The 19,846-nt window shown below is 35.9% G+C and overlaps 1 protein-coding gene across 1 annotated transcript in view; it reads right to left on the reverse strand.

The window, feature by feature from the left end:
• The window catches only part of LOC306882450 (ninein-like protein), a 34,154-nt gene extending 15,655 nt beyond the window's left edge, over positions 1–18,499 (reverse strand). Inside the window, exons 1-9 of the mRNA XM_079437066.1 lie at positions 18,307–18,499; positions 12,374–12,585; positions 12,207–12,297; positions 10,670–10,863; positions 3,682–3,748; positions 3,380–3,589; positions 3,126–3,322; positions 1,072–1,239; positions 774–910 (exon numbers count right to left, since the gene is read on the reverse strand). Of these exons, the coding sequence (XP_079293192.1) occupies positions 774–910; positions 1,072–1,239; positions 3,126–3,322; positions 3,380–3,589; positions 3,682–3,748; positions 10,670–10,863; positions 12,207–12,297; positions 12,374–12,556 (1,247 nt within the window). The 5' untranslated portion in view covers positions 12,557–12,585; positions 18,307–18,499. The remainder of the gene's footprint in view (positions 1–773; positions 911–1,071; positions 1,240–3,125; positions 3,323–3,379; positions 3,590–3,681; positions 3,749–10,669; positions 10,864–12,206; positions 12,298–12,373; positions 12,586–18,306) is intronic.
• Positions 18,500–19,846: the final 1,347 nt, after the last annotated feature.

Below are 19,846 nucleotides of genomic sequence, written 5' to 3' on the forward strand. Positions count from 1 at the left end.
TTTAAAAATACAGCAAAAAGCAATATTGTGAAATATTATTACAATTTGAAATGTGTTTTCTATTGTAATATATTTTCAAATTTAATTTAATAATTACTCCAGTCTTCAGTGCAACATGACACTTCAGAAATGATTCTAATAGGTTGATCTGGTGCCCAAAAAACATTTTTATTATTACCACTGTTGAAAACCATTTTTAATATTCTTGCTTTTTTTTTTAACAGTACTATTGTAAAACATATGCTACAATACTATTTAAAAGTTTGGGGTAAGTAAAAAAATAAATAAAAATTAAATGAATACTTTTTATTCAGTATGGACACATTACATTAATCAAAAGTGGCTAATAATAACATTTATAATGCTACAAAATAGTTCGGTTTCAAATAAATGGTTTAAAAAAAAAAACCTGAAAGTCAAACATCCAAAAAAGGTGCGCACATGCCACAAATAGGGCTCAGGTGCAGGACAAAAAGTCAAACTAAAGCAAAAAAACAAACAATATCCACACACTGATTTAACTGCTCCATAAAATCAAAAAATTGAACATATTAGAATGTATATTATAATGATTTCTGAAGGATCATGTGACACTGAAAACTGTAACAATGATGCTGAAATTTCATCTTTGCATCACATGAATAAAATACATTTTAAAATACTATACATTCAAAAAAAAACAGTTACTCTAAATTGTAACACTTCACAATATTATTGGACATTTCGTGACAGGTTTTGTGAATAAATACAGATCTGATGCGAAAGAGACTCACTGGAAGTAGTTTATCTCATTCTTGTAGGAGACCAGAGCAGCCTGATGGATACCATTCCCACTGACCAGCAACTCATTGTCCAGAGCCAGAGTGAGTTCAGCCAGACACAGACGCTCCTCCAGACAGAAGTCCAGAGTCTGTATCCAGGTTCAGAATAAAGAAAAAACAATTCATGCAATAGTTCACAGAAAGAAAAGTCATTATTTCTGATCCACTTTATGCAAACATTATTTAAACATTTAATACAGCACAGTTTTCAGTGTTTGATTAATGCAAATAACATCCAATAATATCTTACCTGTAGAATATCCCTGCTGTTGTGGATGCCCTCCTCCGTCCAGAGGGCGATGACTTTGTCTGGGCTTGTGCATCCTGATCCATCATCCAGCCGGGTCAGCAGCCTCTGACCCACCGTAGCCGACAGTAAAGAAGGGGAGGTGGAGCGCACCACTCGCTCCTCAAGAGCCTGAGAGAGCAGAGGAAACGACATGAGGGAAAAAAAGGCAAAACGATCAGACAAAGTTCAATATCTAACTGCGGGGAAAACCGCTGAAAAACTGAGCTCTCACAGTCCCACCACACAATGCACAATGCTGTCCTTGACATGCCAGAGCTAGAGCCTCAATCATGAACAAAATTATTGCACTGACCACCAACAAACGTCCTTCTGGTGTCGTAACCCTTAAGCTGGCTTAGCCTCAATTTAGCTCCAGCAATCACCAAATATTCATGCAACTCAGCATTTGTTATCAAACACTGAAGCTGTTTGTATCTTTAAATGAGGCCTGAGCTTTTAAATCCTAAACTTTATTAACCAGCAAATCAGAATATGTGCCCAGCTTGAGTTCAGATGCCGTTTTAATTATTTTGGCTGGTTGTGCTTTCGGTAAAATTACCTCAGAAATGTCATCACTAAAGGACCCCAAAGTGTCTTTGCCTTCCCACTTAAAAACATCACATGCAGGTATGAGGCCTGTTGTACAGTACATCTCCTCAGCATTGATTTCAAGTTTGGCTACTGCATAGGAATACATTAGTTGTGCTATGCTAGGAACAAGAGAGCAAAAAGGAGGCTCCACCTTCCCAATTAAGGTAATTGGTTCCAGCCAATGCAGCCCTCAGTAACTTGGCTTGATGTTAAGAGTTCTGAAATGAATTCTGTTTGACAGTCAGGCAATCATTTAACCGTCTCTTGTGTCGGTCTGCTGTGAAATGTCATGAAAACATTGGGAGAGGGAAAACCGGCAGATAAAGATTTCTCTATTATATCTGTTACATGAACCTGCCAGTCTGGAATGCATAAAAAATTAAGCATTCCATGCAAAACATCATATGATCAAAAGACAATTACTGTGGCAAAAATATTTTTTCAGCTTCACACCAGAAACCCCATGTAGCATGAGTGTGTTTTTTTGTCATATTTTGTACATATGTACACACTACTGGTGTGGAATAATAATGATTCTTTTAAAGAAGACTTATGTTTACCAAAAGTGCATTTATTTAATCAAAAATACAGTAATATTAATTCAATTTTAATTTTCTATTTGAATATATTTTAAAATGTAATTTATTCCTGTGATGTAAAGCTGAATTTTCAGCATTATTACTCCAGTCTTCAGTGTCACATGATCCTAAAATGACAAGCTTTAGTACTCAAGAAAAAATGTCTTTTAATGATGATGAAAACAATTGTGCTGCTTAATCATTTAGTGCTCTGATAAATAGAACCATTATTAATAATTGAGCATCAAATCAGCATATTAGAGTGATTTCTGAAGGATCATGGGACACAGAAGACTGGAGTAACGGTGCTGAAAATTCAGCTTTACATTCACAGGAATACATTACATTGATTTTTTACAACATTTTATGCTATAATATAAACAAATAGTAGAGTTATTTTAAATTTTAATAATATTTAACAATATTAGTGATCAAATAAATGCAGCCTCAGTGAACATAAGAGACTTCTTTTAAAACATAAAAAAACAACTTAATTATTTCAAACTTTTGACAGGTATGTATATATTTGTATATAATGCTTTGGCAATATTTTTTGTAAACAACAATGCCAATATGTTTTAAGTACTTTCAAATTTGAGCTGAATTGTCAAAATAATAAGCACAGTATATTATTTAAATACTACCAAATGCAACATAAAACCTTTAACAAACAATTACATATAACTGCTTCTTTCCAACATTCACTTCATTTGCAGAGAAAACCATGCAGTCACACACTTGCACACTGGTGTCAGCTTTTTCTGCAGATTGTTTGGCAAAGCTGTTTATTTTTGGCTACAATCTGCTTTAACTGCAACATCACCATGACCTTGATCTGATCCTGACCTTTGAGATGGAGCGCTGTGGTTTGGGCCGGGCAGGGGTGGAGGTAGAGATGGGAGCAGCGTGATCGTGTTGTGTGAACAGCCCGCTCTGGAACTCACTCAGACTGACTCTCCCATCCTGATCCTTGTCTAGTTTCCTGAAGAGAGCGTCTAACTCCTTTGCATAAACAAAAAACATGGATAACAGTGTTTTGCGCACTGAATATTGAAGGAAAGTAACTGTCTAAAGAGTAATTACTAGCAAACAAGAAGCACAGAATGTCTCTGTACAGAACGTTACATGTAAGTCCTTGAGACCGATGTGGCCACAAACAAGTGACAGCCCCTCGCGGTTTAGTGATCCTCCGGCTCTGACCCCCAGCTCCTGCCATACTGCCCTCACCTGCCCGTCTGTCACTTCCTGCCGAGGGTCAGATGAGCGCTGAGGACTTCCTGTGCCATCTTGATTCCAGAGCTTCAACTGGCCTTGAATATATGTAAATCAGAAAATATTAGAGCAATGTGTTTATTTTAAATACAAACTTGCTTAATTAATTTAAAAGTAATATCTGACATACCTTGTGCCACAAAATTGTGGTGTGTAGACTCCTTGTTGCTTCCTGCGTCCTCATCTGATTTGAGACTCTGTAAAAAGTGCATTGACAGTGCTTAACTACTGACTGAATACTGCACAGTATATACTCTATACTGCCCACTATTTTTTTAAAGAAAGAAAAAGTTTCAAATAAGGAGATCTATACTGGTTTCAAACAGTAGTATGCTGCATTGCTGTCACATGACCTCACTGCCTTTGTCATGTGATCTCATCTGTGTTTGTTTATTTCAGTGTGACATCTAGTTTCATCATAAATGGTTATTTTACATTTTATATCCATTTTATTGTAAAAATGTCTTAATGTTTGACACATTTTGGCAAAATACTTATTGTGCAAATATACACACTATAAACTGTCATAATTAAAGAAGCACAACAAGACTTTAACATACAATATCTTGACTGAAGTGAGTGAGCAGATGGAGACAATGTAGCTGAATTAATCATATGGTTCAGTGATCACCATAATATAATCATCATAAGGCATTCCATCCAAGCAGTCAATACTTCTGCAACGCTGGACAGGAACAACCGGCAGATACAAGCTCAAGAGTAATACTGTTCATCACATCAGTATAGAAACACTGCACCATGCTAAACAGCTTAAACCTTGCTCATATAAAGCCAGCTAAATCTCCCTGTAATGATGTAAAAGAGCTTACATAAGAAATGGTTTGGAGTGGGACCGGGTCATCCAACAGTTACAACACTGAGAGTGCTTTAAAATCGACTGACACCATTAAGACAAATGCAGTAAAATTTAGTAAAAGTAATTGTAAAGGTGTGCACTAACTGGATACTGTGCTATATACACTGAATTCTGCATACTATTATTTTATTAAAAGAGTGAAACTGTATTGTATTGTTGTGTAACAAAATGTTCAGTAGTTTGCTACATCATAAACTGACTTCATTGCAACAATTTCAGCAAGTGGCTTTTAGTTATCATAATTTATTTTCTAATCAAATTTGTGTAAAATATCTAGCTAGTCTGGTCAAATGAGTCAAGATTGACGTACCCTTCACGTGTAGTTGGAAATAAATATTATGGTTCCACGCACATGAATGACAGAGCAAAGTCATATTTACAAATAGGAAACTGAATTTGAATCATAAACGAGTTGCAATATTAGAAAGGGCTTGTTGATTTGAAACCATGCAGGACCACTGATCTACAGTATAATATACAGTATATTAAATCTATATTTTATACATATATTTGTATTATACATACATATATATATATATATATAAATCTGCTTTATACAGTATACTGTACATAGCCGTACTGCATAAAAGGTAAGAGTACTGTTACACTAGATTGTGCAACTTACACAGAGAGTTAGGTACATGTACATGAATTGATTTGTGCTAGTGCCATCTAATGGTAGATTAGAGTTTGACTCAGTCATTGACATATAAGATATCTGTGGTTTTATCAATATAGGCTGATCAAATGCAAAATAGAACAGCTGAATATGGGGCAAGCCACAATCAATTACCATCAGCATTAAATGTTAAACAACATTACATAACTGTTCACAAACAGCTTTTCAGTTGGAAGGCAGAGGGTGGAATGTCTTGTATTATCTCTCTCTCTCTTTGAGTCAAATGGTGCAAATTTTGTCAGAGAGACTTCATTGATCTCCGCTGGGAAATTAAGTGAGGATCATTGCACACCTTTATACCTAAGGCATTGTTCAGGAAAGCATGGATATGTGGAGGTCTTTCGGGAAAGACAACTCTCTAATTGGGGTGTACAAAAACTCCCAAGCAATCAAAAGACATGAGATACTTTTAAAAGACTTGATTACAATTAATCAAGAATGTTCCTCAGTTTCTGCCTGATGAAATGTGCTGTATTTTAGTCTATGGCAAGGGTGGCGAACGTCGGTCCTGGAGAGCCACGACCCTGCAGAGTTTTGCTTCAACCCTAATCAAACACACCAAGCTAATCAAGCCCTGCATCAATGTGCATACTATCCACCCTAACTGCCCTAAATAGTATTGAAAATGACTAATATCACATAGAATTTAGGATGGATAGTATGCACATTGGGACGTAGGCGAGGTCTGAAGGGTTACTAGAAAGCTACATGCAGGTGAGTTTTAATTAGGGTTTGAGCTGAACTCTCCAGAACCGGAGTTCGCCACCCCTGGTCTATGGCGTACACAAAACTAAATCATTTATGTTGCATGACAAGGTTTGTGTGCAATATTTATCACAGCTGGTTGAATTATTTACATTAACAAGTAGTGCTGTTGCTCACATGAATGTTGTAAAAGACTATATGGACTGGAATCTGTGCCGATGCCGAAGCCTGTGAATCTGCACAGATTCTGTCCATTAGTCCCTCTTGCTTGCTCCTTTGACATATAGTCATGGTAAAGCACTGTATTGATATTGATACAGCATTTCTGATTCAGCATTTAAGGGTAAATCTATGTGAAGCGCAGTTTGCAACCCATTTTACTACCATAATCCAATGCATTTCTGGAGAAATCTGGAATTTTAGTAAAAAATATTATGAAAATGTTGTGTATATATTTTCAAAAGGACAGTTATTTCAAAGGTGAAACAAGATAATACATTTAGATAAAAACGTGATGAAATCCTATTTGGAATAATATATATATCAAATATATCAAATCAAACCCAATATGACCAGAAACATGAATTAAAAAAGTAAATGGTTCATTCTGATTGTATATTCTTTTGTCTAATTATGGACAACTATGATATATTTTATATTTATACTACATATTTCATATATATGCATTTGGCTGACACTTTTATCCAAAGTGACTTACATTGCATTCAATTATTTTCAAAAATTGTTTCTTTTTAATTCAGGCATTTCCTGGGAATCGAACCCATGACTTTGGTGTTGCTAGAACCATTCTTTACTTTTTAAGACCAAAAAACAAAAAGCATTTTCAATTACAATCATACTATTATAAATAAATTTGCTTTGATTTTTATATTTTCAGTTCTCATTTAAATTTTACTATACATTTTTTTCATTTTTATATGCGCTTGTCATTTTCGTTTTAGTTTTTCTACTGACCTATAATTTATTTTGATTTCAGTTTTAGTTTTATTAACTTTATTACTTCAGTTTAAATCTATTCATTTCAGTTAATTGCTCTGGCAACATTTCTGTTTTTGATTTGTTTTTTGTTTTTTTCATCCTGATTGCTTGTGCACCTTTTCCTATCCAATTTCTTCCTTCCAGTCAACTTTGCATTTAATATGCTTTGATACAGCACTCTGTAAACAGCCACACCTTTCAGTAATGACCCTCTGTGACTTACCCTCTTTGTGGAGGGCGTTAATGTTCGTCTTCTGGATCATTGCCAAGTCAGCAGTCTTCCCTATTGTTGTGGCTTCAAAGAACAAGAGATACCCGGAATTTATACAGTAGGGATGGTCATTAATTGAAACTCAAATGTAAATATATTTTGAGATACTGATTTTTGACTTTCATGAGCTGTAAGCTCTAATCATCAAAATTAAAACAAAAAACTTTTGAAATGTTTGACTTTACATGCAATGAATCTAAAATATATGAAAGTTTCACTTTTTGAAATAACTTGCAAGAAAAAATTAACTTTTTCACGACATTCTAATTTATTGAGATGCACCTGTAGATTCAGAGTATTACATATCTAAGACATTTTACAGTCTTTAGTTTTGTAAAAAGTGTATTTAAGATATTTAAAACTTCATGGACACCCTTCATTTAAAACTTCATGGACAAGAGTCGATTTAGAGCATGTACTTTCCCCAATTCAACAAAATAGCATGTACTGGGTTACATAAAAGCTCTAAATATTTCAAACACTGTTATGAAAAGTGAGAGAGGAGATCGGGAGAAGAAAAGGAGAGCAGAACTGGAGAGACGTGTAGAGCGAGAAAGAGAACGAGGGAGGGCTCTGGTATGCAAGTATGCATTTCTAAAATGAGAAGCGCAGTTAGAGGAAGCGCCATTGCAAATTATAGCCAAACCCTTTCCTTGTTGTACTTCACATTATCAGGCCTTCTGACCACAGCTGATGCTTTGCACCCTGAGCTCCACACAGACCAAGACCTCTAATCCTGGTTGAACACATTCGACACATAAAACACACCATGATGATCACACAGGCACTAAAACACGCTGGACCTAATGGTGCCTGGCGGGCTGGATCATAAACACCAAATGCTGGTCGCTGCCAACATAAACTGTTCTGATGGACCAGCATGCTTTCATTCTTGGCTAAAGCACTTGATTGTTTGAGTCCTCCACAGACTGTGACCTACTCTCTCAAGAAGTCTCAACCCAAACAGCACCATTAGACTTAGATTTTTACACTGTTTTGGAAAATGTAAACGTTACCAACATGATAATCTTAGTGTTTTTTTAGCATGCTGCTAGTCTCTTCTAACCTTCTGAAAAAGCAGTAGACTTAAGCATAAAAGAGTACTTTTTACTTAATATACAATACACTTTATAGAATATACTTAAGTGTGAACAATGTTTTCGGACACTTAATTGCATGTTATTTACAATTAAATGAAATTGCATTAAAGTTTAAATTTACTTTAAATGCAATAGGCTAAACTTTAGAGTGCATTTCGACCCACTTAAGTAGGACTTAAGTACATCTTTATATGTAATTTAATCATTTTTAATACTGTCTTTGAAATTTGGTTAAAGTGTACTGTTGAATATAGCAAAAATGTTAAAGTAAAATATACTCTAATGTTCTTTCTATTGAAACTTATACAGTATGTTATGTATATGTAATATAATTACACATTTGTAATGATGCTGCAATTTATTACATTTAAAATGTATTAACTTTAAATGTAATATCAAATAACACACTACAGTTAAAATTAGAATTAAGCACTTCACACTTGCTTTACTATGTAAGTCAACACAACAAAATAAGTGTACTTCTATAAAAAACATTAAAACAGTTATTAAAAATCTACTTAAAATTAAAACACTTTTTAAAAGTATACTTAAGTGTGTTAGACAAAAGTAATGTAATTGTCTCTCTTTAAGTACACTTAAGTGGCCTTTATTTAATAATATTATATATCCTGCAAGCACAGATTTGAACAAATCTACTGTTAAGATTCACTACAAGTGCATTTTCAGTATAATTAAGCACATTTATTTTTCATAAGGGTAGATAGCTGCTTATTTAATCAACCCTTAAACTCCATCAAACAATTGCAACAGTAACAGGGACATGTGACATGCATGAGGAAGTAAAACATTATTTTCCTTGTTTTTATTACCAAACCAGGATGGATCCAAAATAACTCTTTAAAAACGAAACACATGAAATGAGGGATCCAGCAGCACAGGTTTCCATTTGCACTGGCTCTCTGGTCTGGCACTGCTATGCACAAGTAAAATGACTCCAGAAGAAAAAGTACAGACACAGCAGAAACAACAAACCCCTTTTATGAGAGCTCCTGCTCTATAAGAGAAAAACGATTACGTGAAATGAGCCATTTTTTGATCCTGAGCCAAAAGTAACACTAAAGTCTGGTGAAGGTAGAGGCTGCACTATGGGCCGGCACTTGCACATTCCACACCGCCGCACTTCCTGTCTGAGAAAAGCGGTCGGCCCAGATCCATTCACTAAAATCAAACTGATTCAGCTCTTCAATTGACTAACAATACGACACCTCAAGTACACTGCATTGTTAAGTGCTAATATTTGCATGCCTATTTGCATACAGTCCCAAGATGACACCCCTATTTTCACCTTCAATCTCCTTTGAGTGTTATGTTATGTTGTTAGATTTTAAATACATGCTCTACAATTATTAATAGAAATAAAAATAGACATAGAGTTATTATACGCTACCGTTTAAAAGTGTGGGGTCTGCAAGACTTTTTAAGTTTATTATTGTCACTAAGGCTGCATTAATTTGATCAAAAATCCTGAAATATTATTGTAATTTAAAATGTGTTTTCTATGTGAATATATTTTAAAATGTAATTTATTCCTGTGATGCAAAGCTGAATTTTCAGCATAATTACTCCAGTTTTTAGTGTCACGTGACCCTTCAGAAATCATTCAAATATGCCAATTTACTAAAGAAACATTTCTTATTATTATTGTCACGAATCCTGGCTATGAACTTCCATTCGCTCACCACCAGAGGTCACCCGCTCACCGCATGGACTCTTGCACTACACTACTGTTGCACTTCACCATTGGACTACAGTTCCCATCATCCATTGCACTGACAACACACACATCTGATTTCACCGATCACACAATCACACATGCTTAATAAACCTTGGATTTCCTCTCTGTCATCGCCGAGTACTGTTTAGCGTATATCCTAGCTATAGCTACTCTACGGAGCCCACGCAGTTGTTAGTCTTTCCTGGCTAGTTTTCTCGTGTTTGATACCTGCCTGTGTTTCCTGGATTAACCCTTTGCCTTGTTGTTCGGACTTTGTTTGCAACTTGTTTGGATTATTGCTGTGTACCTGGATTATCTCTCTTTGCCTTGGCCCTGCTGGATATTGTTCGCCGATCTAAGACCCACGCTTGCCCTAGGACTACTCTTTGTCTTGCCATATATATTCCTGTTTGCCAATGTTTGACCCATGCTTGTTTCCGACCACTCCTTTTAATAAAGCCTTGCAAATGGATCCCCATGACTCACGTGTCATTACAATTATCAATGTTAAAAACAATTGTGCTGCTTAAACTTTTTGTGGAACTGTGGCACTTTTGTCGGGATTTTTCAAAGAATAGTTCAAAAGAACACCATTTATCTGAAAAAAAAAGGATTTTGTAACATTATAAATGTCAAAAATTACATTTGTGATCAATTTAATGCACCCTGCTGAATAAAGGTATTAATTTCTTTAAAAAAAATCTTTATGACCCCAAACTTTTTAAAGGTAGTGTAGATATCATGAATTTTACCTCAACACTCTCCAGTGAGGTGGAGCGTCTGAGCTTAGGTCTCCTCACACCATTTGTTTCTACTTTGTCTGTCCCAAACTTTGGTGAATATTCTGAGTCCGCTGTCAGCTCTAAGTCAGTCTTGTCTGGCCGTGATCGCCGCCCGTACCGCTTGGTTCCTTTCACATATTTAGGCTTCACCTCCTCTGGAACTGCTAGAAGCACAGGAAATTATGCTTTAGAGTGACAGATAATTCAAGTGTCAGATGCAGTCAAAATGAAGTGGTAATAGTAATAGTAGGTGATCTCACATCATTTGTTTTATGTCACAACCTTTTTCATAAAATTAGAAATATGTTTGGAAGGAAATGAAAACCTAAATGGGTATCCAAACCCAGGTTCAATGCTTGAACATCTGTTTTTCATCCTAGCTTTCAGGTTTTCCATTTCTAAAGATAATTTTAAGTGTTGAGCACTGAGATTTCACAACATACACTAATGTACGAGTCTCCCTAATGCGAAATTACACCAAACATTGCCTAAATTTAAAATAATGATTGTTTTCTCTTTCTGTATTCTCATATTTGTGTTTAATATTCCAGTGACCCCATCAAATGCAAATGCAAAAGCAAATGATGGTAAACCTTTTCTCACATCAAACATCAATTTTCTTAAACATTTTTGCTTTTATCCAGTGGGTCTAATATAATTTTTAATGGAAGTATGAAGTGTGGTTTAAATGTCAAAATACTTTCTAGGGCCATATATTAATAATTGAAAAACTCTAACGATAAGCTGGAATTTGCATGCTTTTTTAACTGTTTACATAAACCACAATGTTCTAAAAACACACTATTGTTCAAAAGTTTGGGGTTCAAAATATATTTTTTTCAAAGAAATTAATACTTTTATTCAGTTATAATGCATTAAATTGGTCAAAAGTGGCAGTAAAGATTTCAAAATGCTATTCTTTTATACTTTTTATTCATCAAAGCATCCAAAAAATGTATCACGGTTTCCGCAAACAACTGTTTTCAACATGATACTAATAATAAATGTTTCTTGAGCAGCAAATCAGCATATTATAATGATTTCTGAAGGACCATGTGACACTAAAGACTGGACTAATGATGCTGAAAATTCAGCTTAGCATTACAGGAATAAATTACATTTTAATATGTATTAAATTAAATAGCCTACATTGTACTGATATTTGACTGTATTGCTGTTTTACTGTATTTATCAAATAAATGCAGCCTAGGAAAACAACAAAAACATAAAAAAATATTACAGACCCCAATCTTTTGAATAGTGTAACCATAATAATACCAGACTATTCCTTAACAAATACAAATAATAATTTAGACAATAACATGTGTTCAGTTCAGTTCTTCAGAGTACTTAAGTTAGATCAACTACACATCATGTACCATCAACATATCTTGAGTCCACAAGGTCCAGACTAACTAGCAACAAAAATCACGATGATAAACACAGGCCTGAAAAATCTTACTGTATAAGCCTGAAGGTATATAAAGGTCATTTTCTAGTCGAGTACCTGGTTCAAGATAGCTGCTCTCTGAAGTACTGAAGTCCAAAGACCTTGATAGTACAGCCACAAAGCCCTCTTTGAACTCCTCAAAATTCACCTGCAAAAAGACATTATCTTAACATCTATAATACAGCCTTAGGATGAGAGGCACTGGGAAGGTCATAACAGCTTACCCTGGCATAATGTTGTGGTCCAAGCAGAGTGTCCAGCAGTAAGGGGAGATGGGCATCTAAGCTCAGCTTGTGGCATAAGGCAGTTAGCTCCTGTTTGTCGAGGTAACCGGTCCCGGTGGTGTCACAGCTGTCAAACTCAGCTTTCAACTGGGCCACATAGCGGTTCTGCTCCTCCTCATCCATCCCACCACATACTGCACAGCCAGCAAAGTCTGGGACATGAATGTAGAATTAAAAATTATAAACAAGGCTAGTGGCCAATTCGGCATTGACATATGAGTGCCAGACTCGTTAGCCTACATAGAGAGTAATTGACTGAATTGATTCACATTATTGATCTGACAATCTAATCACAACATAATTTTGCATGGAGTTTATAATGCATTTGCCAATTTAGGCACAGAGATAGGCCTATGTATTCTATCCATACACTACCATTTGAAAGTTTGGAGACAGTAATATTTTTTTCAAGAAATAAATATTCAACAAGGATACATAAAATTTTACATTTACATTTTTTAATCAAATAAATGCATTCTTGGTGAGCAATACATACTTCTTTCAAAAACGTTTGAATAGTAATGTAAATATTTAAACACTTTACAGTAATATACAGTAATCAAATTATATGCTACATTTTGTAGGCTATGCATTTACTTTCCTATACATACTTTGTCTTTTTATTCTCTAGTTACACAGTTTTATTGTGTATTGTATTATTCTGTTATGCTGCTGGTTTTATTATTTTGAGGAGTCTTTGTTTTTGCAATGAATACCATTGTATTGGTACAACCGGTGTTCTGACGATTTGTGCTGGCACCAATGTTTTAGTGTTTTGAGCCAATAGTTAGGTGGCCGAGAGAGCTCAACGCGCTGCAACTTCAGAAAACACATGCAAATAGAAAAAGCACCCGCAAATCAAGAAAGCATCTTCATCGATTTGACAGCAGGTGCTACAAATGCTCACAACACAACCAAATAAAGAATTGTATTTGCAGTGCATTTCTGAGTTGTGAGTATTTGCAGTGCGTTTCTTTATTTGGTTGAGTTGTGAGCATTTGCAGTGCGTTTCTTTATTTGGTTGAGTTGTGAGTATTTGCAGTGCGTTTCTTTATTTGGTTGAGTTGTGAGTATTTGCAGTGCGTTTCTTTATTTGGTTGAGTTGTGAGTATTTGAAGTGTGTTTCTTTATTTGGAGTTGTGAGTATTTGCAGTGCGTTTCTTTATTTGGTTGAGTTGTGAGCATGCACAGTGCGTTTCTTTATTTGGTTGAGTTGTGAGTATTTGCAGTGCGTTTCTTTATTTGGTTGTGTTGTGAGCATGTACAGTGCGTTTCTTTATTTGGTTGAGTTGTGAGCATTTGCAGCGCGTTTCTTTATTTGGTTGAGTTGTGAGTATTTGAAGTGCATTTCTTTATTTGGTTGAGTTGTCAGCATTTGCAGTGCGTTTCTTTATTTGGTTGAGTTGTGAGCATTTGCAGTGCGTTTCTTTATTTGGTTGAGTTGTGAGTATTTGCAGTGCGTTTCTTTATTTGGTTGTGTTGTGAGCGTTTGCAGTCCGTTTCTTTATTTGGTTGAGTTGTGAGAATTTGCAGTGCGTTTCTTTATTTGGTTGAGTTATGAGTATTTGCAGTGCGTTTCTTTATTTGGTTGTGTTGTGAGCGTTTCTTTATTTGGTTGAGTTGTGAGCATGTACAGTGCGTTTCTTTATTTGGTTGAGTTGTGAGTATTTGAAGTGCGTTTCTTTATTTGGTTGAGTTGTGAGTATTTGCAGTGCGTTTCTTTACTTGGTTGAGTTGTGAGTATTTGCAGTGCGTTTCTTTATTTGGTTGAGTTGTGAGTATTTGAAGTGCGTTTCTTTATTTGGTTGAGTTGTCAGCATTTGCAGTGCGTTTCTTTATTTGGTTGAGTTGTGAGCATTTGCAGTGCGTTTCTTTATTTGGTTGAGTTGTGAGCATTTGCAGTGCGTTTCTTTATTTGGTTGAGTTGTGAGTATTTGCAGTGCGTTTCTTTATTTGGTTGTGTTGTGAGCGTTTGCAGTGCGTTTCTTTATTTGGTTGAGTTGTGAGTATTTGCAGTGCGTTTCTTTATTTGGTTGAGTTGTGAGTATTTGCAGTCCGTTTCTTTATTTGGTCGATTTGTGAGTATTTGCAGTGCGTTTCTTTATTTGGTTGTGTTATGAGCATTTGCAGTGCGTTTCTTTATTTGGTTGAGCTGTGAGTATTTGAAGTGGGTTTCTTTATTTGGTTGAGTTGTGAGTATTTGCAGTCCGTTTCTTTATTTGGTCGATTTGTGAGTATTTGCAGTGCGTTTCTTTATTTGGTTGTGTTATGAGCATTTGCAGTGCGTTTCTTTATTTGGTTGAGCTGTGAGTATTTGAAGTGGGTTTCTTTATTTGGTTGAGTTATGAGTATTTGCAGTGCGTTTCTTTATTTGGTTGAGTTGTGAGTATTTGAAGTGCGTTTCTTTATTTGGTTGAGTTGTGAGTATTTGCAGTGCGTTTCTTTACTTGGTTGAGTTGTGAGTATTTGCAGTGCGTTTCTTTATTTGGTTGAGTTGTCAGCATTTGCAGTGCGTTTCTTTATTTGGTTGAGTTGTGAGCATTTGCAGTGCGTTTCTTTATTTGGTTGAGTTGTGAGTATTTGAAGTGCATTTCTTTATTTGGTTGAGTTGTCAGCATTTGCAGTGCGTTTCTTTATTTGGTTGAGTTGTGAGTATTTGCAGTGCGTTTCTTTATTTGGTTGAGTTGTGAGTATTTGCAGTCTGTTTCTTTATTTGGTTGAGTTGTGAGAATTTGCAGTGCGTTTCTTTATTTGGTTGAGTTATGAGTATTTGCAGTGCGTTTCTTTATTTGGTTGTGTTGTGAGCGTTTCTTTATTTGGTTGAGTTGTGAGCATGTACAGTGCGTTTCTTTATTTGGTTGAGTTGTGAGTATTTGAAGTGCGTTTCTTTATTTGGTTGAGTTGTGAGTATTTGCAGTGCGTTTCTTTACTTGGTTGAGTTGTGAGTATTTGCAGTGCGTTTCTTTATTTGGTTGAGTTGTGAGTATTTGAAGTGCGTTTCTTTATTTGGTTGAGTTGTCAGCATTTGCAGTGCGTTTCTTTATTTGGTTGAGTTGTGAGCATTTGCAGTGCGTTTCTTTATTTGGTTGAGTTGTGAGCATTTGCAGTGCGTTTCTTTATTTGGTTGAGTTGTGAGTATTTGCAGTGCGTTTCTTTATTTGGTTGTGTTGTGAGCGTTTGCAGTGCGTTTCTTTATTTGGTTGAGTTGTGAGTATTTGCAGTGCGTTTCTTTATTTGGTTGAGTTGTGAGTATTTGCAGTCCGTTTCTTTATTTGGTCGATTTGTGAGTATTTGCAGTGCGTTTCTTTATTTGGTTGTGTTATGAGCATTTGCAGTGCGTTTCTTTATTTGGTTGAGCTGTGAGTATTTGAAGTGCGTTTCTTTATTTGGTTGAGTTGTCAGCTTTTGCAGTGCGTTTCTTTATTTGGTTGAGTTGTGAGTATTTGCAGTGCGTTTCTTTATTTGGTTGAGTTGTGAGTATTTGCAGTCCGTTTCTTTATTTGGTCGATTTGTGAGTATTTGCAGTGCGTTTCTTTATTTGGTTGTGTTGTGAGCGTTTCTTTATTTGGTTGAGTTGTGAGCATGTACAGTGCGTTTCTTTATTTGGTTGAGTTGTGAGTATTTGAAGTGCGTTTCTTTATTTGGTTGAGTTGTGAGTATTTGCAGTGCGTTTCTTTACTTGGTTGAGTTGTGAGTATTTGCAGTGTGTTTCTTTATTTGGTTGAGTTGTGAGTGTTTGCAGTGCGTTTCTTTATTTGGTTGAGTTGTGAGAATTTGCAATGCGTTTCTTTATTTGGTTGAGTTGTGAGTATTTGCAGTGCGTTTCTTTATTTGGTTGTGTTGTGAGCGTTTCTTTATTTGGTTGAGTTGTGAGAATGTACAGTGCGTTTCTTTATTTGGTTGAGTTGTGAGTATTTGAAGTGCGTTTCTTTATTTGGTTGAGTTGTGAGTATTTGCAGTGCGTTTCTTTACTTGGTTGAGTTGTGAGTATTTGCAGTGCGTTTCTTTATTTGGTTGAGTTGTGAGTATTTGAAGTGCGTTTCTTTATTTGGTTGAGTTGTCAGCATTTGCAGTGCGTTTCTTTATTTGGTTGAGTTGTGAGCATTTGCAGTGCGTTTCTTTATTTGGTTGAGTTGTGAGCATTTGCAGTGCGTTTCTTTATTTGGTTGAGTTGTGAGTATTTGCAGTGCGTTTCTTTATTTGGTTGTGTTGTGAGCGTTTGCAGTGCGTTTCTTTATTTGGTTGAGTTGTGAGTATTTGCAGTGCGTTTCTTTATTTGGTTGAGTTGTGAGTATTTGCAGTCCGTTTCTTTATTTGGTCGATTTGTGAGTATTTGCAGTGCGTTTCTTTATTTGGTTGTGTTATGAGCATTTGCAGTGCGTTTCTTTATTTGGTTGAGCTGTGAGTATTTGAAGTGCGTTTCTTTATTTGGTTGAGTTGTCAGCTTTTGCAGTGCGTTTCTTTATTTGGTTGAGTTGTGAGCATTTGCAGTGCGTTTCTTTATTTGGTTGAGTTGTGAGTATTTGAAGTGCGTTTCTTTATTTGGTCGATTTGTGAGTATTTGCAGTGCGTTTCTTTATTTGGTTGAGTTGTGAGCATTTGCAGTGCGTTTCTTTATTTGGTTGAGTTGTGAGCATTTGCAGTGCGTTTCTTTATTTGGTTGAGTTGTGAGTATTTGCAGTGGGTTTCTTTATTTGGTTGAGTTGTGAGTATTTGCAGTGCGTTTCTTTATTTGGTTGAGTTGTGAGTATTTGCAATCCGTTTCTTTATTTGGTCGATTTGTGAGTATTTGCAGTGCGTTTCTTTATTTGGTTGAGTTGTGAGTATTTGCAGTGCGTTTCTTTATTTGGTTGAGTTGTGAGCATGTACAGTGCGTTTCTTTATTTGGTTGAGTTGTGAGCATTTGCAGTGCGTTTCTTTATTTGGTTGAGTTGTGAGTATTTGAAGTGCGTTTCTTTATTTGGTTGAGTTGTCAGCATTTGCAGTGCGTTTCTTTATTTGGTCGAGTTGTGAGCATTTGCAGTGCATTTCTTTACTTGGTTGAGTTGTGAGAATTTGCAGTGCGTTTCTTTATTTGGTTGAGTTGTGAGTATTTGCAGTGCGTTTCTTTATTTGGTTGAGTTGTGAGTATTTGCAGTGCATTTCTTTACTTGGTTGAGTTGTGAGTATTTGCAGTGCATTTCTTTATTTGGTTGTGTTGTGAGTATTTGCAGTGTGTTTCTTTATTTGGTTGAGTTGTGAGTATTTACAACGCGTTTCTTTATTTGTTTGAGTTGTGAGTATTTACAGCGCGTTGTAAAATTCAGGAAGTTGTTTTCTTAATATGCAGATGTTTTTTTGTATTTGCAACGCGTTGAGCTCTCTCAGCCACTGTAAATAAGAGTCTGAGCTTATTTATCAGTAGTCTTAAGTGACTTCTGATAACGGTGGAGGACAAAGCAAACTTACACTTAGACTTCAAATATCTCATACTTAAAGAAAGTTACTTAAAAAAACCAATCAGTCCATTAAGGAACTGGCTGAATGGTCACGACTTCAGTCATAAACACCCCTGATAGTCAAATCAAAATGCATCTTTGGATGTTTTTATTAATTCCATGTAACATTTTCACACACAAGTTTCTGCGTTATTAAATCTTACATTATAACAATAACAGACAAAAGGTGAAATGCATTTGTGAATTAACCCTATAAAACTGAAAGTCTGCGGGTATCCCACAATGCAGCACGCGGGTTTGGTATACATTCACCATGGGAACGAGGACAAAACTAAAGTCACTTTGAAAGTCCCCGTGACTAGTTAGAGATGCGCAGGCGATCAACTGAAGAAGAAACGCGTTAATGTGACTTCAGTGAAATATAAACCATCTTACCGTTGTAAACTCACACCCACTCCGTTCCCGTAAAGTCACTTTACGCCCAGCATCAGTTGAGTTTCCTAAAACATGTGGTCATAAAGTGAACGACCAAAGACAGAAAGATGCTTTGCCCTTTAAAACGGACATAAGTAACAGATTCACCAGAAGTGTCCAGGCTAGAGGCACAGAGAGCAGCCTGTGGCGCAGTGTTGAGCGGCGGGGAGGTACCAAGCGTTCCTGCTCATTATTCAGAGATGCTCCATTCTGCAGCCCCTGCTGGTCAGGCGGTGGACTCATACAGAGACTAACTCTGGCACTGCATTGCATTATATTGTGCCTACTGTGAGAGAAAATAAACATAACGGTGTTGGTGGAGCACTGTATTTTTCTGCTTTGCTTTTAAAAGTTGCTTTACGAGGGCAGCTTATTAGAATCAGATGAACTTTTACATAAGAAGAAGAAACATGTTTACATAGTCTCTCTTATCTTCACAGCTCATGAGGACACAGGGTTTTTATGCGCCACCCATCGGTAGACACATGCAATGTTTTGAAGACGGCTTATTTTGAATACAGGCTCGGATTTTCAAATGCGTGATTTTTTAATTTAAAAATAAACTGCTTAAATTAAAGCAAAGCACATGCGCTTCCAACTGTTTGTTCTGTGCAGCCTATGTGTGACAGCCTCAGTCAACATTCACTTTCATTATATAGACACAAATGCAATGAAGTGAATGGTGACTTGTGTTTCACAAAAAAAGTTTGGAACAACATGAAAGTCAATAAATGATGACAATCGTTTGTTTTTGAATGACCTAATCATTTAACGCAATCTATTGTGAAAGTGCGTAAAATATCAAACTGTTTTAAATTAGTCTACTTGTAGCCTATATCGAGAAACGCAATACATTTTCTAAAATCATTTACTATCAATATTATGTCTAAATAATATTTGGAATTCATTCTTGGAACAAACATAAAATGAGAACTAGCCAATTCATCCATTAATTATTTAATAATTATTTCCACCCAGATTCAGGCAAAAGGGCACAGCGTTGAACAGAAACTCTGGCCAGACAGTGATAACATTTGATTTATTTGATCTGCATTGAAATGTAGACAATATCAGACTTTACATAATACTACTACTAATAATAATGTAGTAAAAAGATAAGATGAATTAGTTAAAGAAAACTCTTTCCGTGTTTATCATCGTGACTCAGCTGGACTAATGACCTTTCACTCACTGTTATATGAAGTGTTTCCATGAATCATCTGTGAATATAGGTGACAATGATCATTGCAGTTTGACAGCATTTGGGTTAAAATATGATCTGCATTATTTATTTAGTTGTGTTTCATTTATTTTTCTCTTAATATGACCTGCTATCTGACCTGTTACGAGTGCAGCAATATGTGAGGAAAAGAAAAGAATAAGTAGTGATTTCTCCACTCATGCAACAAAACAGACACGCCCCCTCGAGCGCTCACCATTGGCTGTGATGCATCGCAGTCAGAAAAGACCCGCCCACCACCATACTGCGCGTGCTACCATT

The sequence above is a fragment of the Barbus barbus genome (genome assembly GCF_936440315.1).
Source record: "Barbus barbus genome assembly, chromosome: 16".
Classification (NCBI taxonomy): domain Eukaryota; kingdom Metazoa; phylum Chordata; class Actinopteri; order Cypriniformes; family Cyprinidae; genus Barbus; species Barbus barbus.